The sequence below is a fragment of the Lasiosphaeria miniovina genome, assembly GCF_030549165.1.
Source record: "Lasiosphaeria miniovina strain SMH2392-1A chromosome Unknown B0T26scaffold_4, whole genome shotgun sequence".
Lineage (NCBI taxonomy): Eukaryota > Fungi > Ascomycota > Sordariomycetes > Sordariales > Lasiosphaeriaceae > Lasiosphaeria > Lasiosphaeria miniovina.
The window spans coordinates 5688060-5712882 of NW_026848223.1; the positions used below are offsets into that span (position 1 = coordinate 5688060).

Sequence of the window (24823 nt, forward strand, 5' to 3'; positions counted from 1 at the left end):
GTAGTTCGATTCTTCCGGCAATTTATGTTTCTGAGAGTGTACCCAGCTTCTCGTCGATCCCAGCCCGTAATTATTTAGTGGATTTTTGCGGATGTACTTTGCCTAAAGATTTTCGACCCTGTCAGCCGTGACCGAAATAGTCGAATAGCTATTTCTAATATTTGTTCTGCAATAAAAGACGGCGCACATCTCTTACAAAAATACCAGAATTCCCAAGATCGGAAAGACCTAGACAAGCTCCGAGATTCAGAACTTACCTGGCAAGCTGTGGCCAAAAGTATGCGACTCTAAGATTGTAGGCAAGAAGGGAATGACTAGATTGCTTGTCGGAAGTCTAGCTATCCATCTCAGATGACATTCCTCTCCTTGGACCTCGAGTCCTAGTTCTCCAGCAACTCAGTAAGCGACAGCGACCACTCACGTTGAAGCGTTCTGGGGAGTCACTAGAGATAAGCCAAAATGGTACGCGTTTTGGCTTGTGCTCACCGTCGGACTTGTTGCCTCAATTCTGTCTCTTGCTCAACTTGGCGTGTCTGCGGCACAGTTGGCGTTCACCACTCCTCCTTCCTCCAGTCACTAGCCGTGTAGCACATGGTCTGCCGAACGGATAACAGCCGCGGTAAGTGTTTGAGGCAACTTCCCACCGTCTGCGAAGGTACCAGGGGCGATAGGAATGGAGTTCAAAGGGGAAATCTTCATTGGATGGTTCAGTCGATGCGGTTGAAATTCACTCTCAAGCGCCTTTTTTAGGAAAATTCTATACCAACATGAATCTTGGTGGCTGGGATCTGAAGAGAACGGTACGGGTACAGAATGGGTTGTTCGGTCTAAAACTACAGGCCGAAGGCCGCCAAAGCAGCCTCCTAAACTCGCACCTAAATCGGCGCGGGGTAAACCCTAACCCTGAGGATAATCCTGTGGCGGGGTTCTCAGATCGCAGGGATCAGGCCGGAACCCTGCCTGGTGCCCGAGGTAGGTGGATCTGGGATCCACCAGTCCAGGCCATCACTTCCACATATGTATTCCACTGTGGCCCACTTCCGACAAGCAATCCAGTCATTTCCTTCCTGCCTACAGGTTATGAGTTCCCGTCGCTCCAACAATTGAAGCTATTCCCGCTTTTGTATACACATACATCTTGCTTCCCTTCTCGACCCTGCAGCACATCCCAGGACCGGAATTACCGATTCCCCCCTTGTTGTGGGGTCTTTCTTGATCTTCTGCACGTATGTGCTGGGCTTCCTGGGTCTTTCCTGATTTCGTACGCACTTTCTGCTGGCGTGTCCCGGAAGGTCCACACGCACCCTCCACATCCCTTGAAGCCATCACCAACCCTCGCAATGGCCAAATTCACGGTCCCTGAATTGAAGGGCGACGAAAACTTCGTTGCCTGGAAAGCAGCCATTCGCAACAGCCTCGGCGCCGCAGGCCTGATCGTACACATCGAACCGATTACACCGAAAGGCGCCACCCCGGTACCAACGGCAGGCATGCTCCCTCAGCCTACAACACCCTCAACAACCTCTGCAGAGTCCTCCACAGCAGGCTCTCTCGCCACCCCGGCATTCGCCCTCGACTCACCAGAATACCTGGCCTGGTATACAGGCCGCTGCAAAGCTGTAGGAATCATCATGGCCACCCTCACCGATCCTACAGTGGTTCAGACCCTTCGTCGGTATGGTTGGTCACAAGCTGAAGAAGACCCAAAGACTACATACGAACTAGTCTGTCGCACAATACCAGCATAGGCAAGCTCTCACGCCGTGAACTTCTACGCGAGATATCTTCCCCACGACGTGAGAACTTTGATAGCATGTTCAGCCTAATCAACAAGCTACAGCTCCTCAAAGACCAAATTCAAGCCACAGGCATCGACATCAGCGACGACCATGCCCTCCAGAATGCCCTCAGTTCCGTTGAAGATGCATACCCTAACGAACTGCTGCTGTGGCCCAGATAGCTAGACTTCCGACAAGCAATCCAGTCATTCCCTTCCTGCACACAATCTTAGAGTTATTGCTTCACCAATTGACGAGTTCGAGCTGGGAGTGGATTTTAATCTATTGGAATACTGCTGCAACGTGTTCCTTGCCGATTGCGTACCTTATGACCAGTCCACTGACAAAGCACGCCAACAAAAAAGAAGAAAGACAGGGTTCTGGAAGACCTCTCCAAGGCAAAAAACAGAAGAGTTTTGGAGAACCAAACATATGACCAGACCCGGGCTTGAACCGGAGACCTTCAGTGTGTTAGACTGACGTGATAACCAACTACACCATCCGACCGATTAGGCTTTCTCATTGATGGGTTTAGTTTGCTCTAGGCCCGTCTATGAATCATGCTCCTGCAGCAGGTGACAGGGGTGGGCTGATGATGCGCGCACCCTGGGTTGTGGTGGAGTGGAACTGTGGAGTCGTGAAACGATTGATGGGGGCAGGATGATAAACAAGCGGGTCGGCTCGGTTGACTCGGCTCGCCCGGTATGTCTCTGGTGTGGGCGCATTGATGGATGGATGGATGGAGTAAGTTTCTCAGTCTCTTAGGGACGCGATTGCTTGGGATACTAGGCCTTGTCCTTTTGGAGAATGATGAAGAGAAATGACTGAGGGCGAACGCATTGTTGTTGGTAGCTGTGGAAGCTCTGATGGCTTGGAGGTAGATGCACAAGTGCCTATGCGGCCACATGTTGAACTTGTTTGGTGTCTGTCATTGTGTTGCGGGGGTGTGACTGGGACCATGGGACGTTGACGGCACGAGATGAAAACATGAAGTCGTGGCTTTGGTGGTGGTGTTTACGATGGAAAAGGTACAAGGGGTGACTGCTTCGGCTGGGAGTAGTCGCTTTATGTCGGTATGATGCCAGAATATGTTTCATCAAGGCCTAAAGAATTATTTTCTCCCTACTCAGGCCACGTCAGTATTGATTGGCCGCTGCGTCGGGTGTTGTTTCGTAGGCGTGTTTGCTGTCCCTGGGGTTGAAACAACAAGTGCAGCATCGATCAACCCCCACGACAGTCATCTGAGTTAGCCATGATCAGTCACCTAACATCAGCCGCGCCCGAATCTTGTCGGTCAACCTTGTTTTTCCAGCTTGCACGATTTCTCGCCATTCTTCCTTACTTTGTAGCCATGGGCACCACCGGATCGTCAAATCTCGTAAAACCAGTATTTAAATTCTCTGCCTGTTAATATACAGGCATTTCATTTTACCGATTCCACGGTACGGCTAGCAGTGCTGAAATTCTTCAACTACCTTCTTTGCTTCACGGCCGAGTCTATACTCCGCGGCAATAACCCGTCGCCCATCGATAACCACACTCGAGAGAGATCCGGAGCCCGATGAAGCGCCCTAGCACCACGGCCTGGGCGGCCATGATTCGTTCCATCGCACTCGCTTATATCCAGTCCAATGGTAAAGACGCCCTATTGGTCAAATTCCTCAACCGCGTTAGACCAACTCACACTTTCTAAGGATTAGGATTAGCATCAGCAATGGGCTTGACAGGGTGCAAGATCCACTCGGGCGGCAAATGCTACCCGAATTGGGCGGCACACTCGGTCGACAACTTGCACAGCGTCGAGAATACTGCAACCAGCCGCGGAACGACGGCGTTAATGAAGCCCCGACCGACAAGCCTTGTAGCCAGGCAGGACTTGCCGTCGTCAGTTGGCGGAGTCTACGTATCACTTCCTCCGGTATTGCCTTCAGTGAGTGACGTCTTCTCAGGTTCAACTACAGGCGATATCACGAGCACCACCACACCGAGTATAGCCAAGGGCGCGACAACAAGCCCGATTGCTACCTTGACCGAGAGCATATCTTCGGGAAGCTCGACAAGCAATATGGCGGGTGATGAGACAGCTGCAACCAACAAACCCACAGCTAGCACTTCACCAGCAAGCACGTCAGCCAGTCCGACGACGGCGCCATCACCAAGCACTGTTTTAACTACACCTATCAGTGTCACGATACCTTCTTCCTCGACGTCTGTTTCATCCACCGCCTCGGCCAAGCCTGAGCCAACTTCGGCCACCACCCTTGTCTTTTCCGAGCATTCTACAGAAACACCGACGTCTTCCGACCTACTGCCATCAACATCCCTAACATCTTCGATGCTCTCTACAATCATTACATTCTCAACATCCTTGCGAACGTTGACGGTTTTCACGTCAACTATCACCACACTATCTACGCCTTCGACATTAGTTTCTTCAACAACCCTAGAGCAGACCCTAACAATGTCAAACCCCTCAACGATTTTAATTCCATCGCCTTCAACATCTTCATCGGTGCCCACATCTGTGTCACCGTCAACAACCCAGCCACCCCCAGAGACCTTGCCATCGTCAGTGGCTACGACAGCCGACAACACCACGCATAACTCTAACACATCACTGTCTACCACTCTTTTGGTGTCAACTTCGACGGTCACAATCCAGATTACGTCCGAGGTGTCGATAGGCGTCTCGACGACGCTAAGCACCATGCTGGCCGGTACGTCGACGCTATCAGCGCCGCCGACGACATCCTTCCAAGCCTCGAGGCCTGCGCCGCCGCGTGTCTGCTGTCGGCGAGCTGTGCTGCGTTCTCCTGAGTGCCTGGCGCCGGCCGTGCTGCGGCCCGCCCGGAGAACTGCTACATGAAGAACGGCGCGCCAAGCAGGGTGGCGAATGAGAGTGTTTGGAGCGGCGTGGTGGTGTCTTGAGGGGGTTTCTTTTTGTTAGCTCTTGCGCGGGGTTGTCTTGTTTGTTATCTGTTTGTTTCTCTTGGGGGTTTGTTTTTCTGCTTTGCCACACACACTAAACGGGTATCCCCCCTTGGTCTCGGCCTTTTCAAAGCCTTGACGAGTATCGGGGCGCATCACATGTCGCGCAATTCGGATGGTCGTAGAAGTGTGCTCTCTTGTACAAGACGGTTCGCATCTTATTAATCAGGTACTTAATTAGGTAGCTGGTTGCCAAACCCCTGACTAGACACCAAAACTGTGTGGTACTAAACAGACTCTTAATACAGCAAATCCTTATAAAAATTCAATGCAACGAGCTACTGCTGAACCGGCAAACAAGCTAGACAGTTACCCACGTTTTGTCTGGCACTTTGGGCAACTGTGGGTTGTTTAATTAGCGTATTACCTAGACCTATCTGACAGCCGCAACCCTACTACAATCCACATTGAAACTACAAATAAAATGCCAAAAAACTCTATCCAGGAAATGCCGGAAAAGAGCCACAGTTTGGGTTTGGAAGCCGGCGGGTCCCGCGTCCAGAGCCGGGCGACGATGAGGGCGACGGCTGGGAAGGCGGGGGCAGGCGACACATATATGACGTAGTCCAAGACGTCGAGAAGCAAACCGCCCGCAGTCGAGAGTACTATTGGTTTTTTGGAGGCCGAAATAGGCCCCGAGGACACGTCCAGCAAATAGGACAAGATGCGATCCTGCTGGAGCTCCTCCTTGGTGCCTGTAAACAATCGCAGCGCGCCGACTTGGGTGGACAGTTTCCGCATCTGCAGTTTGAAGCTGAGGTCAGCGCGATGCTATCGTACAATCCACAAGTGTGTCAGGATTACCTTTTTGGGGTACGGCCCTTGGGCTATGAGTCTGTTCAATCCGAAAAGTTTGGTAAATGGGAGATGGGAAGCCTTTTTGAGGTCTTGGATGTTTATAGTAATGACAGGTGGTGGGCGGCTCCTGAGGTCATCTACCGCCTTTTCCCACCATAATTAGGTTGGTTAGTTGTCACGCGTGGGATGAGCATAGAAATGAATGCCATTGCTGGACCAGGCGTAAAAGTCCTTGGCCTGGGCTGGAACATGTCACCTTTCCTGATGTGAAATATGCGTCCATGCGGCCACACCGGCGCCACCATTCATAACCACCGTCTGTTTCGATCATGGTGATACCGAACCCAACGCCTTTCAGGTCTAGGACGTCATACGGCACCAGCTCCCAATTGGCGACGTTTTGTGGCTTGCAGTACCAAAGAGAAACCTCAAAGACATCAGTTCTGCGCACAACAACTGCGGTATATCGCCGAAATCCAACGCGATGTGGACGTTCCGTGGCTTTTGCAGGGACAAGGATCCTAGACATGCAAGTCAGGTCAGTTCCGTACTTGACCACTCAATGGGAAGCGGGTGGCGGTACTCGACCAGGTCTCGCATTTCCCTTCCCCTCCCCATGACCAGCACCTTGACTTGCTTGCGGCTTTTGCCGCAGGCCTGCGACAGCACTATGTCGAACTCCCAGCCCACATTGAGAACCACGGGCTTTAATGGGCCCTGGAAGCTTTTTAGCTACCCTGTGATGGGTGGGCTGCAAGGCCTCTGCTCTATGGGCCAGTCTGCCATTTCCAGAAGTCTAGAACAGTGCCTGCAGAAGTCTAGAACAGTGGCTCAGAGCCCAAGGGGCGCTTCGGGTATACGAATGCAGCCTCATGATGCGCATTCCACGTACATTCATAAAGCCTGACCTTCTGCCTTTTGAACTGTCTACCAGACTAGAGCTCGGGTACCTAGGCAATTAGCACACAAAAAGGCAGCAAGGCGGCATCTACCAGAAATGCAACACTCTGCCACTCTTACAGTAGGCTGGCCGGCTAGAAGGGCGAGAAGAATTCCCAACGAACAGGTGCCCAGGATTCCCGAGCTGCTACTATATTAGGAGGAGTTTGGTTGGATAGAGAAGTTAGGTACCTCGTCCGTGGCCGACACGAAGGCGAAGACGCGGTCGAAGTCACCAAAGGAGAGCGTGCGGCCGCCGCACAACACCAACGTGTTAACCCGCCCTAGCGGCCCCTCCTGCACCACCCACGCCTACGAGCAGTACCGCTGCGCCGCCAGGCCGTGCAGGGCGCGCCAGCTACCGTGGTAAAACGCATTTAGGTTCCTCTTGAGGATGCGGTTCAGCTTAATAGCCTGGTCGGGCACGTATAGTCCCGGCGAAAGTTGCGGTTCTTTGTCGCCTGATCTTAGTTGCAGATACACGTAAAGAGCAAGCCACTGCCAAATGAGGCATGTTAATGGCGCGATAGTAGTACAAAAGATGCTTCGTTCTCATTCTAGATTAAGCACCAGAGGTACATAGATAGGGTAGCTAATTAAATACCAAAATGCGCCGTCGGTTGTAGTTTACATCTGCCTCCTGCATGATTATGACCACCAATTAAGTCTACAGGTAATATGAACAAGGAAAAAGTCCTCTCTGACAAAGAAACAACCTCCAGTCCATTTCCAAATTACCGCTAGGCGTCGAGCCCAGCTCTCCGCCGCACATCGTTGTCTGCAACCCTAGGAAAGGTAATCCCGCACCATAGTACCAAATGTCTTCATCACCGGGCCGGGGTCCATGAGACTGAAGTGGTTGACGTCGTCCAACACTTTGATGGTCAACCTGTCGCGTCCCAGCAGGCTCGACCAGCCATCCGCTGTAAAGTCGGTTCGATTGTTCAGCAGCCAGAGCATCTCACGCGGATCGTTTGGGTGCATCTCGGGCTTCGGCCCGTTGGGGTCTTTGCACACGCCGTCTCGAGCATAGATAATCAGTGTGGGTGGGGCATCAGGAAGCGGCGTCGCTTCGTAGTTATCGAGGATGTGTATGAAAGCGCTGAAGTGTGCACGGAGCCAGTCGGGCATCTTATTGCGGCCTCCGCCGAAGATGCCGATTGAGTCGAAAAAGTCGTACATTCTCTGCGGGGGGTTCTGAAGTCCGATTGGGTTCGGCGAGTCGAACAGGACGAGTTTGTCCACGTTTTGGCCTTCGCGGCGCAATTGACGGGCTGCCTCGACGGCGATGATGCCGCCTGCCGACCAGCCTCCAAGAGCAAAAGGCATCGACCGGGAGCCAAACTTCTCCTTGTGCAGGACAAGAACTCGTTTAATCTCAACAATGTAATTGGCAGCGAGGCCGCTAATATCCACTCCGAGACGCGTCATTTCCTCTCCTGTCTTGAGCCAAGGACAGTTCAAGCCGTAGACCGCAATATCTCGGCCAATGCTGAAGCCCAATGCGGCGTACGATGAGGCAGATCCTGAACCGTCTGGGAGGAGGAACAAGAACGCCGTTGCAGCCTGTGGAGAGCCCGACAAAAGCACAGATGAAGCATGAGGCGGTAATGAAATAATATCTCTGGTCAGCTGGTCGCCGTGGTTGTTGCTCAGAGATTCGAGAGTCTTATGCTCCAGCATCGGAGACTGGGGGGGAAGGGCGCTGCTTTGCTCCAGTCCCATGGAACCAAGAAGCGCGTCCTCAACCTCTTGCAGAGTCCCGTATTCGACGAAAAGGTTGCGAGGAACGGTATCACCAAGGCTCTCGTCAAGCCTGGCCATCATTGTGAGCGACAGAAGTGAATCTACGCCAATGTCGCTGAGACAGGTCGATGGGGTCAAGTCAGCAACTGCCACCCCCGTTTCCTCGGCTATCGTCTGTCTGAGTGTCATAATGGTCGACTTGGCGCTCCCGGACTCGTCTCGCGGAGTTGGTATGGTGATTTGCGTGGCTTCGCTGCTGCTTGTGCTTCGCGATCGGGAGCGTGATGCTGGCGTCGTTGCTTCGTCGCCAGAGTCAGAGGACTCGCAGCCAACCAAGACCTGGAAACTCGCAAGTGTCGGATGATCGACAAAGACTGCGGGGTGGAAATCCATCTGCAGCTCCTCGCGAATTCTAGCCAAGATCGTGAGCGAAAGAAGCGAGTCGAGACCAAAGTCGGCGAATTCGCTTTCAGGCTTCAACTCCGTCACAGAAATCCCGACCTCTTGGCAGATTATCGCCAATACGAGGTCGAATGGCTTGGCGGAAGGTTTGCGCTTCTCTACCGACTTTAGTGGCTTTTCCGAGCGAGTCTTCCGTGTTTCTACCTGTGGAACTGGAGCCGGTTTTGCTAGCGCCGGAGACGGACGAGCAGAAACTGGTGGGCTGGCAGCTCCGACAGGAGGAAGCACGCGATCAAGAACGTGACGGGGGACTCCTTGGAACTGCATTGGTTCGAGTCAGCATGACCCAACAGATGAAAGGCGTGTAGTCTTACCTTGACTCCCTCGAAAATTGCCACGATGGTCCCCTCGTGCAACACGTAGGTATCACCGGCATAGAGCGTCTTCTCGACCAGCTGCATTCGATTGTATGCCGTGTAAGTCTTGGCTGCATCCAGCTTCTCGGCAATTCTCAGTCTCTCCCAACCGTGGTTGATAAAGACCTGCTTCTTGCTCTCGACAGCATCGTTGCCGTTCATAATGAAACCGGCAATGCCACCCAGGCTGTCAATCCAGCGAGGGTTGACATCAAACCCGTCCTCGCCAATCTGGAAGTGGACGGTAGATACCGCCTCCAGCTTTTCGCTGTCGAGAACCACTTCGCTCATGCCCTGGTACTCTTTGCTGTAGTCAACCAGGGCACCGAAGAGCTTGTAGACCATGCCGCGTTTCAGCTTGTGGCTGTTGCCACTGTTGATGCCCTGGTTCAAAGCCTCGATCCTCGAAGATATCAAATGAGTGTTGCGTTTCCATTCCTTGACCCACTGTTGCTCTGGGAACACACGCACTTCGAGAACGACGTGCGACGTTGTCCGCTTCCCGGCCGCATTGACACTGAAGAGTGACATGGTTATGGACTTTCTACGCCAGTCTGCCTTTGCGGACACTCGGAAGAGATGTGTGGTCTCCGTCGGCTGAGCTATGAGGGGCGAGTCGACTTTGACGTCTGTCACGTCGAGACCTGTGGTGGATAATGACAATCCAGGTCCTTGCAACATGTAACTTGCGATGGTCAAAGCCACGTCAGCATATAACGACGAAGGGCAGAGCTGAGCTCCGTTAACGACGTGCCCTTGTAGAACTGGCAAGAGCTTCTCGTGGAAAATGTCGGACTCGACGAGCAGCGTTGATGCGTCCGCCCCATGAGATTCCTCGAGCACCCTCTGCACAGACGGCGACAGAAACTTGTACTGTGGTATGGCTGGCGCCTCAAGGGGCAGCGGAAGATTTGGAACCGCCGAGGCTGGCACCAAACCTTCGCCTTTTGCAAGACAAAAGTCGTTCCGGTATTGGATCCAGTAATTTTTCAGGTCCCAAGCATAGCGTGGAAGATCCACCACTTGATGTGCTGATGGGAAGTCACGATGATACTCGTTCCAGTCGAGATCAAAGCCAGCTGAATAGAGAGATGCGATCGAAGCAGTTAATGTCTGGTAAGGCTCTGTGTTCTTTCGCAGAGATGTCAGAGTGGTCGAGTCCGATCCAAGTGTCCCCTTAATCATGCCACCGCAAATGGGGTGGGCTCCAAGCTCGAGCCAAACGGTGCGGTCGTTGACCAAGCTATCCTTGCGAGCAGCCTCAAGGGCGCCAGCAAAGTTGACCTCCTGGCGACAAGCTCTGACGAGATACGAAGCATCAACGGATCCAGTCTCTCCCGCCGGGACCACCCTCGAAAGCAAAGGGGAAAGGATTGGAACCGCGGGAACGCCGTACACGACATTTTGTGCGGCCAGAACCTCAAATTCGGCGAGAATGGGTTCGACCTGTGCGGAGTGGAATGCATAGGGGAGATCCAGCTTGATCGTCTCAAGTCCCTGCTGGGTGGCTCTCCTCTCTGCTTCGGCAATGTCCTCAGCTCGACCGCTGACGACTTGACCTGTGGGTTGATTGGCACACGCCAGCTCGCACTTGGACCCGCCCTCAACAAGAAGCCTTTTAACGACATCGGCCGGAGCCTTGACCGCAAGCATGGCATGGGTTCTTGGCAAGCAGTGCTTCTCGAGCAACGCCGCCCGAGTCCCAACGAGATAGATTGCATCAGCAGAAGTGATGACCCCAGCGGCATAGAGCGCTGCATACTCGCCGAGGCTATGGCCGATAACTCCAGAAGGCGTCACACCCCAGCTCCGGAACAGGTCAGCCAAAGCCATCTGTAAGGAGGTGAGCGCGAGCTGGGAAACGACGGCGCCGGCGTCATTTGCGCCGTTCAATGGATGGCTGCCGTCAATCAGACCAAGAAACGAGGAAAAGCCCTGGCCCTGGGCAATGCGCTGGAACCGCTCGATGTTTGCGCGGAAAGAGGGGCTGGTGGCGTAGAGAGATTTTCCGATACCCGCGTAAAGAGTGCCTTGCCCGGTGAAAACGAATACCAGGTTAGGAATCTTAGCCGCTGACGGCACAGGCTTAATTGATGCCTGATTCTGAGACAGACGTGCTTCAATACTTGACACAATGGATGGTATGTCCGCGCCCGAAAGCAGAGCGCGGTAGTTGTGATGCATCCTGCGGGCCGTTGTGGTGTACGAGAGAGCCGACAGGGAAATGTGCTGATTTTGCTTGAGCCACGACAGTAGCGTCTTCAAATTACCGCTAAGGGAGTTTGGTGTCTTTGCCGTAATTGAGACTATGTGCATAGGCCGGAGGTCTGGTGTGAGACCAACAGCCTCAGAGGGCAACGGCGCGTCCTCCAACAGCACAGCCGTATTTCCACCGGCGGCGCTGAAGTTGTTCAAGAAGACAGAACGCTTGCCACGAACCGACCCATCTCGAGACCATCGGGTGGGCTCGAAGGCAATATTTACGCCGCGCTCGGCCAAGTCCAGTGGGTAGTTATGGTTGATGCGTGTCTTGATGCCGCAGTGCGGAGGGATCTCGCTGTGCTTCATCATCATGAGCACCTTTATGAGAGACGTCACGCCGGACGACGATTCAGCGTGCCCGATGTTGGCCTTTGCTGAGCCGATAAATAAGGGACGAGGAGAGGCGGCAGCTGTGCGTTTCTTCTCGGGGACGAAGACGGACAGGACCGAGTTCATCTCGGTGGCATCGCCGGCCTGTGTGCCCGTGCCATGCATCTCGACGTAGCTGATGTCGAGCGGGTCGACGTTTGCGTACCGCATGATGCGTTTGAATACGCTAGACTGGTCGCCCTCGTGCGGCCGCGTGATGCTGTCCGTCTGGCCGCAGTGGTTGGTGTTGGTGCCGGCGATGACGCCAAAGATGGGATCATTGTCGGCCTGGGCATCTTCAAGGCGCTTGAGAATGACGGACCCAACAGCATCGGCACGGCAGTAGCCACTAGCGCCATCGTCAAAGGCGTTGCAATTTCCTGCAGATACCTTGTTAGCTCATATCATGGGCGACGGTGTCGGGGAAGGGGGTTGGTAGATATGCATACCAGTTGTCGACAGGAAGTGGCCACGATCCAGGCCGGCAAAGTTGTCGGGGTTGGTGAGGACGTTGGTGCCGCCAGCGACAGCAGTGTCGCACTCTCCCCTCCAGAGGTAGCTGCAGGCCATTTGGATGGCAGCGAAGCTCGACGAGCAGGCCGTGTCGATACTCAGGCTGGGCCCAGAGAATCGGAAGAAGTAGCTGACGGCACGCCTAGGGTTAGCCGCTTGCTGCTGCAGTGCGATTGCGAACTCGGACTTGTAACGACATCGAGCTTGGCTACACTCCCTTCGATTGAAGGCCAAGGCACTGGACGGGGCAAAGGGTTATGGCAACTTGGAATGGAAGGCGCCTTCTCCTTCCAGTATCTGCGACATTGGATGGATCGTGCATGCCATGAAGGGCAAGGCAGTGGTCTCAATCAGGAAGGGGCGATGATTAGCATCAACGTCTTCAGGCAGCTGACGGCATGCAACCGCCGCCTGGAGATATTTGCGCCTTCCCCAATTCCTACGGTGCAATGGACAAATGACCCGATTTTGCGGCAGCGGCAACAGCCGTGGAAGCCACGCACCACTCTGCGGAGGCTCTGATTTGTAGATTTCTCTGGTTTTTTTTGGGGCAGGCCACACATTTCGTTCCTTCCCCCACCTCTCCTGCTCCCAGTCTTGAGCAGCCTTCTGCACTTGCGACCGCAATAAGGGCATTCGAATCAAGTACCAAAACCAAAATGACACTCACCTAATGCGACCTGGCACAAAGGCGCGATTGCCGCCCGGGATGAAATAAGTGTCGACATTCTGCCCACTGTTGACCTCCCGCCAGTCGTCGCTCGTGGTACCGAAAAAGACGCCGATCCTGTCCTGTTGGGTGCTGGGCGTGCGGTTACGAACCAGTCCTGCCATCTCAAGAGCCTCGTATGTGGTGGTGATGGCTAGTCTCTGCGCCGGGTCCGTGTTCTCGGCCTCTCGCGGCGACATGTTGAAGAAACGCGCATCAAACACGCCCGGCTCCTCAATGAAGCACCCGTACTTAACGCGGCTGGTGTTCTTGCGCTTGCCCGTCGGATCATAGTGCGTCTTCCAGTCGAAGCGATCCGCAGGAATCTCGCGGTGCACGTCGCGGCCCGCCCGAAGCAGTTCCCAGAATGCTTCGTTGGACGCTGCATCTGGAAAGCGACCTGAGTATCCGATGATGGCAATCTTTGAGTGCTCAAACTTTCCCGTGTTGCCTGCTGGCTTAGGCTCAAGCGACGTCACGGGCTCGATGTTGACTTCGATGCTGGTGTTGGCTGTGAGGGCGGTGCTGAGCATAGAGGCGGCATAGCTGGAAAATGGGAGGATGGAGCACTTCTCGGCCTTGCCCTCAACCAAGAGCGAGCGACACGTGGATGCTACTTCTTCCCATCGAACGGGTTCTCTAAGCGTCTCACGCACAACAGCTCGGAGGGTCTCTCTAAAGCTCGACGTGGCAACGATCTCGCCTCTCGACGAGGAAATAAGTGGGATCACGGCGCCTGACAATTCGGCAATATCGCTGGATATCTGACCAACAATGTCTTCCACATCCGAGTCATCAAATGTATGGGATGCATGGAAAGGGGACTGGATATCCAGGAACCTTGAGCGCAGTCTATCGGACGTCTTCGTCACGAAGCTGTGCAAGACCGACGGCGGACCACTGAGGGTTGTCAAATGGCTGGGTGTCGTGGCGCTGATATACAGTCGTGAGTCTTCTCGGGTTGTCTGTTCCATGTTGTCAGTGTTGTGGTGCGCGGCGTGATTGTATGAGACGTGTACGCACCTCAGATGCCCTCGTCTCATTTAAGAGCTTTTCTACCAGCCCTGGATCATCACTCCCCTTTGGACTCACGGTCGCTGACCATGATTGAGTAAGAAGCAATTTGTGAGACGGCGATATCTCAGAGGCAACTGTCCATGAACGTAGCGCTGTTCTGAAGGCAGCCAAAACAGCCCCGACAGCAATTGGAATCAATTCCGGGAGCGTCCTCGCGCTGCTGATAGCTGCAGCCGCAAATCCACCAGTGCAAGGCCCAATGACATAAGTATCTTCAGGTGAGGGATATTGCCTTCCATCGCATCCATAATATCTGGTGCTGTGTTACTAACATGCTCGAGATAGATACGAGCAAACATGACCAGGATTGGGCGACTTACGCGATAAATTGCGCGACCTCATGAACGCTCAGTGCGAAAAATCTCAAGATTGACGTTCCGCTAGTCTCGCCGAGTCGAGACACGAGATCAACCAGGGTCGTGAAGCGGGGAAAGAGATCCTGCTGCTGAGACGGCAGGCTGCCGATAAGTGTCCGGAGAGCAGAGCCGACTTTTTGGAAGAACGAATCGAGCAAAGGGTTTTCCTTGAAATGCAACAGCCGTCGCAGCTCGTCCTCGAATCCGGTAGAGGACAAGTCGCCGAACAGAAGCACCCGGGCAACTTGATGTTCGGGGCTTTGAGGCGTCGGCGATGGAGCCACCGTTGAGGGTGAGTTCGAAGCCATTCTGGGCCTCGATGCTATGCAGAGTCGGCAGAGTTACAACGAAACAGTTTCTGCACAGCTATAAACACGAACTCGAATACTTTATTTGCTTGTTCAGGGGGGATAAACAGAGGCAGCCGACCCCCAGCCTCGCTTTCCAGCTCGCTATCTCCGTTTCGGTTTGAGACCCGCCGTCGGGCCTCGGCCTCGGGCGCCGCAACCCGAGCCACAATTAGCCATCCGACATGCCTGCTATCCCCCGAAATCCACGCAGAGACACTCGGGGGTGTTACGGACATGCAATGCTGGCGACCGAGATCTTCAGGCCAGTTTCGGGCCAGGATCGCCGCTGCAAGTCTATTGTCGGTCGGTCGGTGACAAAGAAAGGCAAACAAATCTCGTCCGGCGCCGGGGCCAGTGCTCGGCAGGCATAAAAACTGGCTTGGTCGCAAGGAGAAACAAACCGAGAGGTTTCTATTTAGGTCCACAAAACCTTAACCAAGTTGGCAAAACATTATCCCAGTTTAGGTCTTGATTCCCATCGCTCCTTGGTTCCCATCGCTCCATCCTGTTCCGCAACGCTTATGCATCATGGCTAGTAATGGCCAGTCGCGGAGACTCTTCTCCATCACAATCTTCGGCTACAAGAAGGACGACATGGATGAAACGGAGTACCATGACTACATCAGCAACGTCCATGCAGGCCATCTGAAAGCGTTGCTTGCCAAGAACGACATTGTCTCCTACACCATGGTATGTAACGACGAGCCAGAACGAGAGGTTCATAAAAACCCGCGCCTGCTGCAAGCGGCCTGATATCTAGGCCTCCCTTACCGCGAATTAAATGGGCCCGTTGACTGACATGGGTGAAATGGTCAAAGCAACACAACACCACTGCCGAGCGCGAGCTGCTGAGAAAGATCCGCTCGGACATCCCCGCCGAGAAGGAATCTGACGCAGATGCCATTGTGCAGATTGTCTTCAAGGACATTGAAGACTATCTCAGGGCGCGGAAAGATCCGCATTTTGTCCAGGTCGTCGACCCGGATCATGTCAACTTTGCGCATCCCAAGAAGACAAAGTTTGTGACGGGGTGGTACGAGGTCCATATAACGGATAGCCAGGTAGTCTCGTAAAAAACAGACACATGGTTCATTGGGAATGGTGGCAGGCCCAGTGCGCAAGATTCTGGGCCCCGACTTCATACAGGTCACGTCTTCCCCTGAATTGGTTGCAAAAATAAACACAAAGCAGCACTGCGTCTCGCTTGTTTGATCTTACTCTTGCGCGAAAAAAGGAGGTCGGGGTTAGGGTTCATAAATGCCGTATTATTGCCTCCTGACCAAGTCGAGTCGCCCATTGGCAACGACGACAACTCTGTGTAACTTCCCCCGCAGGCGGGACTAAGGTATCACACAACTGAGTGGCTCGCCACCCATGCATGACAGGAACTGGGTGGGCGGTGCTGGGTGGAATTCCGCCTGGGATCCCCCTCCCCGATACTGGCCCCCGTGCTTATTGGTTGGCCGACGGCCAATCTGGTCAGGCTGTCAAGTCCGACGTCGTGCCTCGAGGCAATCACGACGTGTCCTCGCCGGAAGCCATTTGGACCTGCCACAGTCCGCGGCAGCTGTGCGAGGAATACGCCTCGGTATACTCGACGCGGAAGGCCGGGCTCGCGGCGCGCAAGACGGCCGCCCACTCGCCCGCCGTGCGCTGTTTGGCGTTGTGCATGGTCATGACGGTCACGTCCCGCCGCCGGAACGCCCTCTCCACGTGCGGCTCAAACGTGCCCCACGCCGGCGACACTAGGTCGTTGATCAGCAGCGTCGGGCGCTGCGCGTGCTGAAGCAAAGGGATGAAGCTGCGTAGCAGCCCGATGCAGGTCTCATCATCGAGACACCAGAGCGCGCTCCGCAGGAGCAACACACGCGGTACCGCCGATGACTCGTCCAAGGTGCGTGGCCCGAGCAGGCTCCGCTCGCGGAAAGTGATCCGGCCTGACAGCTCTGCCGGCAGGCTCGCCTCTCCTCGCTTCAGCAGCGCGGCGGCCTCGTCCTGCACCTCGAATGCGACTTTGGGGAAGATGCCCGCGAGGTCCACTGCGAACGAGCCCGTCTTGCCTGCCACGTCGACAACCAGCGCCGTCTCATCTTGATGCATGTCGGAACGGGACGTGAACCAGTCGATTATCATGCCGTTCCCGGGATCGAGCCCTACACGTTTGTCTTGTCAGCGGGACCGTCGCGAAGAATAGATATGTTCCAAAAGGAAAGGGGTAAAGGGGGCGGATGGTGGACTCACCCTTGGACACGCTCTCCATAGCCTGCGCAAAGCGCTTCCCCTTTCCTGGGTGCTTGCGATGCCACTCGTACATGGGAATCCCCCATCTATCACCAACAGTCAGTCCTCTGCAATGCAACTGGTGTCAAGGGCACCACACTAATTAGTGCCGATGTCACGTCACTGTACGTACGCGTATTCGAAGGCGGCCTGTCCCTTCCAAAACGGGTTCGGGCGTCGAAGCGAATCTGCCAAATGTGCGCTGGCCACTCGTGTCTCATATAGCCTGGGGTGCGGCCCCGTCAGCGACAAATTCTCCTCTTCCACAAGCATCGGAACGTTTAGCCGGAACTTCAGCACTCACTGGAACCCAACCCACGCGCGGAAGCCCGCGTCGCTGACCAGCTCCTCGGATACCGCAGTGTGCGCAAAAACACCAGCCTCGGTCTCCTTGAGAATGCCGGCACAGGCGACGAGCCGGCAGATGCGCAGTAGTTTCTCGGCGGGCAGGGACGTCTTCTCGGCGAGCTCGTCGGCCGACGCCGTGCCGGCGCGGGGGATCTTTTCGAGCACGTCGAACTCGAGCAGCGTGTTGAGCGCGCCGTACTCCCAGTTGCCCGATACGTACTCGTGCAGGAAGCCGTGCGGGCCGTGGACCAGCTTCTCGAGGTGCTGCATCAGCCCCGTGAGCGCCGTCCGGCTGGCCTCGACGGGCCCGGTGTGCGTGGTCCATAGCTTGGTGCGCGCTCCGGCCTCGAGCCGCGGCGCCGCTATCGAGTGCTCGGTGAGGTAGGCGGCCAGCTCTTGCGTGTGCTTGAGGATGCCCTCGGCCACGGCGACGAGGTCGTCTTTGTTGCTCTCGCCGTCATCATTGATCTTACTGTTGCCGTTGTCGTTATCGTTGCCGTTGTTATTGCCGTTGTCGTTGCCGTTGTCGTTGATGTTGCCGTTAGTGACGTGTGGCAGAGGCATGGTGGTCAAGGACGGCCGGTGCGGCTGGGCACAGGCAACAACACCACTGAACGGGTGGAGGTTACAGCGGGGGAGGATGGCGCAAAACAACAACGACAGACTATCACACAGAAGCTCTGCAATTGCGATAAGGTCGCCGCTGCAATGGTATCGCTATACAGGATATAGAGTACGGGTTTATAGGACGATGATACCAAGGGATCCCAACACCACGGATTCCCAAACGAAAATCCATCTCAACGGTAGCCCATGTTCGGCAGGTTTCACGGCCTTGTCTCGACTGTCGGACGACCAGCAGCGCAGCACCCTCGCCATGCCTCCCTCCGCAGTCGTTTGTTTGTCTAGGGCTCCAGCCTGTCCGGCCCGCTAACGCTTCTGCCTCTCTCCTCTCTCCCCTCGCCAAAGGAGAAAGACAGCTTGGACCGCGACAGCCCCGCCGCGGGGTTCGCAGCCCAAGGAACCGACCAACTCCGCTGCTGTTTCGTTTGTCCCCCTGTCCGTGGAAGGTGGTTTGCTCGTGTCCCGAAGCATCCGAACGGTGCGCAAGGAACCGAAGAAAGCGAGAGCCGTGACAACAAGCGCCGAGCAAAGCGAGCGGCTGGTCTAACAGCAACGCGATTCGACAAATTTCCCTCCTCGGGCCTAGGAACGAGCGGTCAGCGAAGTAGGCTGGGGCATGGCTGGGCCGCTGAACATGGCCGAACGCTGATCGTGCTATTAGCGTCGGGCCGCCACAGTAGGCCCCCTGACAGATAACGCTCGGCGCTCCGGAGCCCGGGACTCCGGCCAACAGCCACGCACGTCGCAAGGGATTCCAAACCCCGGGCCCGGCCGGGTTCCTCCTGCCATTGCCACGTCGCTGAGAGGAAGCAGATCTTTGCCCATCTCATGCCAAGGTCGCCGGGGTGGGAGGTAGGCTCAGCCCGACAGGGGTCGGGGCTTCCCTGGCTGTTTCCACTTGCGTCGCGTCGTCGCGTCACCTTGCCCTATTTAATTTTACGGGGAGTGCGACGGCGCTACCCACTACCACTTCCGGAAGCCGTAGCGTCCTACTACTAGCACTACCAAGGAAGGGAGAAAAAGCAGAATGGGACGATCAAATATCCGGAGCGCGGCCTGTTTCGGCGGCCCGGCTCACGATCCCTGTCCAGCAGCCCCTGGGACGCCCAGGCCTTTCCATCTTCGGCCACCACCAGGCTAGTTTCTGTGAAGCTTCCTCAATCCACGCTCAGTTAGTAGCTAGCTAGCTAGCTAGCTGCCTGGCCTAATTACAAGCTACAGCACCTGCTAACGATACGCTTGCGGGCGGCAATTGGCAAGAGTGGGGTGCAAATGCAAACGCAAAACCTTCACTTATCAACCAACCATCGACTGCATCATGCAAATGCAGAGAGATAAGGTGCCTCTTGGTTGACATTCAAGCAGGGCAGCGTTGAGGGCGGGAAAAAAAAGCACATTTTCATCCTTCCATCTTGCGCGAAAAAGGGGGTTCATTAGCCTGGGCCCTCCGGTCGAGCATTAGGTCGAGCATTAGGTCGGGCATTCAGTTCTTGGGGCAAATCCGTCCGGGCCAGTTGTCGTCGACAGGGTTGTTGGGGCTGAAGGAGACTATCGAACTGCCGGACGACGGGTTAGGTGCATTCCCTCACAAGCCTTCCCCGGACCGGTTAGCACTTCAAAGGTAAAAATTGCTTTTGGACAGCTGGACACTAGCAGCGCGTCTGCTTCAGGTCGTCCTGTTCTGGTCGGGCTGCAATATATCGGATTTCACGCGCGCGAATTAGTGCAATGTTTAGGCCTAATTGCCTCTAGTTGGTCCGCTCTCATGCCGGAGCTTTTCAAGCGGACGGGTTTTTTTCCCTGTTTCTGTTTGTTTTTCAATGTTCACGGTCAATGCGGCCATGCCATGAGGGCCACTCCATCTCTCTGCACGGGATTAATAGATAGACGTAGGTAGAGATTAGTGAATTGCGTCGAGAAGATCGCTTTGTACCGGTACATCGGGGCACTAGCAAAGAAACATTATGCAAGTCGGCGTGACAAATGTGAGGTCTCTGCAGCGAGGCGTATTTCTCTCTTTGCGCTAAGAATCGGAGAGATCAGCAAGCCTCAGACTCAGTCTGTGAGAGACGCGATTGCTTGATAATCGATTCCACGCTTTTTCGTGAGGCATGCAGTTCGGTACGATCAATTGTGATTGTCGTTGGCGGTTGCAACTTGCGCGGCCTCTTGGCCGTGTGCTTAGTGGTTATGCACAGCTCTGATATTATCACCGGCGCGGCCATGGGCAACGCTAGTACAACAGCGCTTATTGAACATGGTTGTCGTGGGATTCTGTATCTTGTGTTTGTCTCTAAGAATGGGGAAGCGATGTATGGAAAGGTCTAACTCTATGAACTCAAAGCTGTTCAACGACCCCAGGATTAATAACGGCTTAATTGCTATAGTCACAAATAATATCTTTGCACCGACCGACCATTGAACATCATAGTTCTAGTATAGAGGTTTGTTCGGCAATATGCTATTGATTGTGTTTTATGCATCGCGGGTGTTTGTGGACGCTTGGTTAAGACCGTGGCCAGACTTCCAACATTACCTAGGTAACCACGCGGAAGGTTCACGTACTTGGGAACTTAAAGACGGAGTAATTAATCAAGGGCCAAATATAAAGTCAACTCCAAATGAGCATGCTGTCTACAAGTACATGTTGTCCCCTCTCTGTGACCATGCCTGCATCAAGCCGAGGCAGTGGCTGTCTCGGCGGCAGCAGCAAGCTCAGCATCTCGGCGCAGCTGAACCTGGGCATGCTCGCTCAAGGGGTTCTCCTCCACGACACCGTTGGGAGCGGCATTAGGCTTGACCGGACCTGCGGCGGCTGCGGCGCCGCCGTGGCCGTCCATGGGCTTGAACCCCCGGTTGAACACGGGGCTCTGCTGGATCTTCTTCCAGTCGTGCAGCATGTATCCGTTCTCGACCGAGCAGCGGACCTCTTCGGCGCCGCGCGGGACCATCTCGGCCTCGTAGCGAGTCACCACCTCGGCAAGGGTGAGCTTCTGCGCATCAGCAGTCGCCGCTGCTGGCTCACCGGAAGCCCCGGAAAGCATCTCGGTCAGCCCCTTTGATAGATGCCACACGTCGTTGATGCAGTGATTCAGCCCCTGGCCACGGTCTGGTTTGACGGTTAGTTGGGACAGACTGAGCATCGGCAAACCCCAAGCTAGCGCGGAAAATACTCACAAGGAGGCATCGGGTGCGCTGCGTCACCCACCAGCGTCATGCGGCCCCGGCGGTTGTCCCATGGCTGCGAGATCCAGTAACTGATGTCGGCCTTGTGCACCTCGGTGTCGTCGGGGAGCCACATGAAGGCCGAGTGAGCTGGCTCGCCCAGACCAGCCGCCCTTTCCTTGATCAACGCGAGCCGCGCTTTGTAGTCAAGTGAGTTGTCCACCTCGCCGAGCCACGCCATAGCCATGTGAAATTTCCACGTCTCTGGATGGTCAGGCCCGTCGGGCATGCTAGAAACTGTGAATTTGTTAACTCTTTAGCTCGGATGTTATAACCTTGTTAGCAGAAAGTAAAGAGGAGAGAAAGGACGTACTTGACTGGAAAGCATGGAACGACTGCTCGCTAAGAGCTAGGTAGCTGGTGGGATACTGCTTCCGGACAAATAGGGCCTTCTCGGCGTCCCCGTAGCACACGGTCATGTTGGTGTGGAAGATTGAGAAGCGCGTGACAGCGGCCTCCTCGGCGCTGCCCATGGCAAACTCGCGCACTCTCGACTTGGGCCCGTCGGCGCCGATGATCATGGTGGCGGGCACAAGTGTGCCGTCGGAGAAGGTGGCCACGACCCCGTCGCCGCTCTCGTTAAAGGCGAGGTCAGTTAGCAGCTTGCCGTACTGCACCTCGATGCCCGTCGCAGCAACGGCGCGCATCTTGCTGCGGGGCACACGCAGGCCATTCTCGTATGGCACACCCATGATCAGCTCGCCCGTCTCGCCCTTGATGATGGGATATAGACCCGAGTGGATCCCGAGAACGGGGTTACAGGCAATGGCATCCATCTTGGCGAAGACGTCGGCGGGCACAATCTCCTTCAGCAGCGGCAGCGACCAGTGGATCGCCATGGTCCACTCATTGCTGCGCACGTTGAGGCTCTGCTCTTTCTCGAAGATGCTGTACTTGATTCCGGCCTAGTACTCGTGAATCGTCAGCATATGCTTCAGGATGGGCTGGGATTTCTTGATTCTCTGCACCTTTTTGAGCGCCTGGCAAGTCAGGAGGCCCGTTATCCCTGGTCGGTTGTTACTCGCAGTTAGCAAACGCATTTACATGGTGAAGTCACTGGCAACGACAACTACATTGTCCACACACCTGCACCAATGACAATGACGTGGATATCCTTGGAATCCATGCTGTAGTCGGCGACCGGAATTTGTACACACTGGTCGAAGATGCAGCAAATGGGTGAGGCAGTCAACCGGTCGAAACACAGCTGGTGATGTGGAATACTTATTGGGAATGGGGTGAATGGATCATGGGGGTCAGGCTGTTCAGTCTCCTGACGGTGCCGCTCCGTGTCCAGCTGGCCGCGATTTAAACAAAACCACGGCTCGAATCTGCCCGTCGCGTGTCGGCGCTTTCGGTCTTTCCGGCGGTCTCAAGGTCTGCCTGCCATGCAGCATCGGTCCGATTGATCGCCGGGGCCAGCCACTTCTAAATCCGGGGATACGGCACCCGACACCCGACCATCCGAACCTGAGGGGTCCGCTGAACGGCGGTGGCCCGGGTTTGCTCAACCAAGCTGGCAAAAGTCGGTATCGACACTGTTTATCCTGCCAGTCTGTGCATGGACGAGTTCTTTTCTGTGTTTCTTGAGGGCATTTGAATTTGCCATCTCTGTCCCACTTCACCCAAGCATTTTGTCCTCCCGCGAACGAGGACGGTACTCGATTGGTATTTGTGTCAACATAGAGCTTCTTGAGATGGCCTGGCACACGTCGAGTGGCATTAATACTGCCTTTGCAGTGGGTGCAGTTATTGTGAGCGACTCAATCCACTTCCTGGTTTTCGTAGGACCTTCGTGTAGTTAACAAAAAGCCATCAGGTATGCGGGTACCTCGTCAGGAACATCTACTTCCATGCTCTCAGCAACCACCCCGGTCCCAAACTGTGGGCGGCGACCCGGCTGCCATGGTGCTGGAACCAGTACCGTGGAAATCTGAGCAGGCGTCTCAAAGAGCTGCACGACCAGTACGGGCCGGCAGTGCGGGTTGCACCGGACGAGATTTCGTACATCTCGGCGAGCGCTTGGAAGACCATTTACGGCCAACGGCCCGTTGAAATGCCAAAGGATCCAAACTTCTCGCTCCTCACCCCTTCGGGCGTACAAAGTGAGTCTAGGGTGGCGGTGTCTTGTGAGCCGCAGCGGACATGTCTGATGTGACAACTGCATAGATATCCTCACGGCGGATAGGGAGACGCACACGCGCCAGCGGCGTCTTCTCTCGCATGCCTTCTCTGAGAAGGCTCTCCGCGAGCAGGAGTCGATCTTGCAGACGTACTGCACCAAGTTGTGTTCCCAGCTCGAGGATCGCTGCCGAAGCGGGCCAGTTGATTTGTTTGACTGGTTCACATTTTCAAGTGAGCCTCTTGGTAGTCGCAGTGGTGTCAAACGGTTGCTGTCAGCTGCACCTGTTGTTCCTGTTAGCTAATAGTAATTAATTAGCCTTCGATCTCATCGGGGATCTCGCCTTCGGCCAGAGCTTCGGCTGCCTCGACGCCGGCGCGGCCCCTCCCTTTGTGCAGTCCATCAAAACGGGCTCGCGGGAGTTGATGTTGAACCAGATGCTGCGGTACTACGGCTTGCTCTTCATGCGACCAATCATGGGGCTACTGGGACCTCGCAACGTGGCGGGTTCTCGCGCTGCCAATATGGGGCGCGCTGTCGCAACCGTGCAAGAGCGTGTAGCGCGTGGCCCGACGGCGGACCGCAAAGACTTTTGGCACTACGTGCTGGGCCACATCGCCGACAACGAGGGCGGCGTCCGGGATGCCAAGACAACCATGACCGAGCCCGAGATGTACACCAACGCCTTCTCCATCAGCATCGCCGGGTCCGAGAGCACGGCCACGACGCTGACCGGCACCACCTTCCTGTTGCTTCGACACCCGCACGCATACCGGCGGGTCGTGGAAGAGGTGCGCAGTGCTTTTGCTTCTGAGTCTGACATTACGTCGAACAGCTTGAGCGCAGCCGGGAAGCTGCCGTTCTTGGAGGCAGTGCTCAACGAGTCGATGCGCCTGTACCCGCCTGTGGCAATCACGCTTCCGCGCAGAGTGCCTGCGGGCGGCGAGACCATCGATGGACGCTTCGTTCCGGGTGGCTACACGGTGGGCGTAAACCACCTGGCGTGCTACCGGTCCGAGGTCAACTTTGCAGAAGCAAGCGCGTTCCGGCCAGAGAGGTGGTTAGACCTAGACAACCCTCGTCGGGATGACAATGACAAAGGCGACAGGACGGAATGCTTCAAGCCATTTTCGCACGGCCCACGCAGCTGCCTAGGCAAGAATCTTGCATGGGCCGAGCTTCGTCTCATTCTCGCGCGCTTTCTGTGGCGGTTTGACACGCAGCTCGTCGAGTCGGAAGCCAATCTGCAGTGGCTCGACAAGCAGAAGCTCTGGGGCTTCTGGGACAAGCCGCCGCTTCTCTGCAGGCTTGTGCCCGTTCGCCGGTAATTCGTTGTTTTTACCTAATGGGCCACTGAGACCATAGGCTATGCGAGAGATGCTATGGAAATTGAATGGAGTATTGCAATTTGGCATGCATCTGACGCGTATTTAGTCCGGTAGATGCGATTTGTGAAGCGCTTCTTCAAATTTGAGAGGAGTGAATAATTCCCTTTAAATTGAAATCAAGCACGCATCCAGC

The 24823-nt window shown here is 55.2% G+C and overlaps 7 protein-coding genes and 1 non-coding gene across 8 annotated transcripts; 4 read left to right on the forward strand and 4 right to left on the reverse strand.

Annotated features, from left to right (window-relative positions):
* Positions 1–1340: 1340 nt before the first annotated feature.
* Positions 1341–1960, forward strand: B0T26DRAFT_752385 (uncharacterized protein; the record flags this gene model as incomplete). The annotated part of the gene is made up of 2 exons (XM_060445514.1): positions 1341–1675; positions 1726–1960. 2 exons carry the CDS (start codon positions 1341–1343, stop codon positions 1958–1960), a joined length of 570 nt encoding a protein of 189 aa, XP_060297261.1.
* Positions 1961–2211: 251 nt separating this feature from the next.
* B0T26DRAFT_t136 lies at positions 2212–2285 on the reverse strand. The gene has a single exon. It is a non-coding gene; the product is annotated as a tRNA-Val (tRNA).
* A 1207-nt stretch (positions 2286–3492) lies between these two features.
* On the forward strand, positions 3493–4595 carry B0T26DRAFT_752386 (uncharacterized protein; the record flags this gene model as incomplete). The annotated part of the gene is made up of 5 exons (XM_060445515.1): positions 3493–3662; positions 3728–3850; positions 3899–3990; positions 4054–4350; positions 4441–4595. The coding sequence occupies 5 exons, from the start codon at positions 3493–3495 to the stop codon at positions 4593–4595; spliced, it is 837 nt and encodes a 278-aa protein (XP_060297262.1).
* Positions 4596–7072: 2477 nt separating this feature from the next.
* B0T26DRAFT_856134 (polyketide synthase) lies at positions 7073–14661 on the reverse strand (the record flags this gene model as incomplete). The annotated part of the gene is made up of 6 exons (XM_060447691.1): positions 7073–8972; positions 9026–12078; positions 12148–12341; positions 12882–13872; positions 13940–14250; positions 14318–14661. 6 exons carry the CDS (start codon positions 14659–14661, stop codon positions 7290–7292), a joined length of 6576 nt encoding a protein of 2191 aa, XP_060297263.1. The 3' UTR covers positions 7073–7289.
* Positions 14662–15231: 570 nt separating this feature from the next.
* On the forward strand, positions 15232–15776 carry B0T26DRAFT_644630 (EthD domain-containing protein; the record flags this gene model as incomplete). Its single annotated transcript, XM_060437645.1, has 2 exons — positions 15232–15393; positions 15522–15776. 2 exons carry the CDS (start codon positions 15232–15234, stop codon positions 15774–15776), a joined length of 417 nt encoding a protein of 138 aa, XP_060297264.1.
* A 442-nt stretch (positions 15777–16218) lies between these two features.
* Positions 16219–17895, reverse strand: B0T26DRAFT_676636 (uncharacterized protein; the record flags this gene model as incomplete). Its single annotated transcript, XM_060439998.1, has 4 exons — positions 16219–16856; positions 16945–17030; positions 17117–17209; positions 17288–17895. 4 exons carry the CDS (start codon positions 17893–17895, stop codon positions 16219–16221), a joined length of 1425 nt encoding a protein of 474 aa, XP_060297265.1.
* A 2735-nt stretch (positions 17896–20630) lies between these two features.
* B0T26DRAFT_676637 (uncharacterized protein) lies at positions 20631–22306 on the reverse strand (the record flags this gene model as incomplete). Its single annotated transcript, XM_060439999.1, has 5 exons — positions 20631–21064; positions 21133–21417; positions 21494–22085; positions 22149–22186; positions 22267–22306. 5 exons carry the CDS (start codon positions 22304–22306, stop codon positions 20631–20633), a joined length of 1389 nt encoding a protein of 462 aa, XP_060297266.1.
* Positions 22307–22877: 571 nt separating this feature from the next.
* On the forward strand, positions 22878–24659 carry B0T26DRAFT_778593 (putative benzoate 4-monooxygenase cytochrome P450; the record flags this gene model as incomplete). The annotated part of the gene is made up of 6 exons (XM_060446651.1): positions 22878–22934; positions 23000–23285; positions 23350–23535; positions 23621–24362; positions 24411–24528; positions 24609–24659. The coding sequence occupies 6 exons, from the start codon at positions 22878–22880 to the stop codon at positions 24657–24659; spliced, it is 1440 nt and encodes a 479-aa protein (XP_060297267.1).
* Positions 24660–24823: the final 164 nt, after the last annotated feature.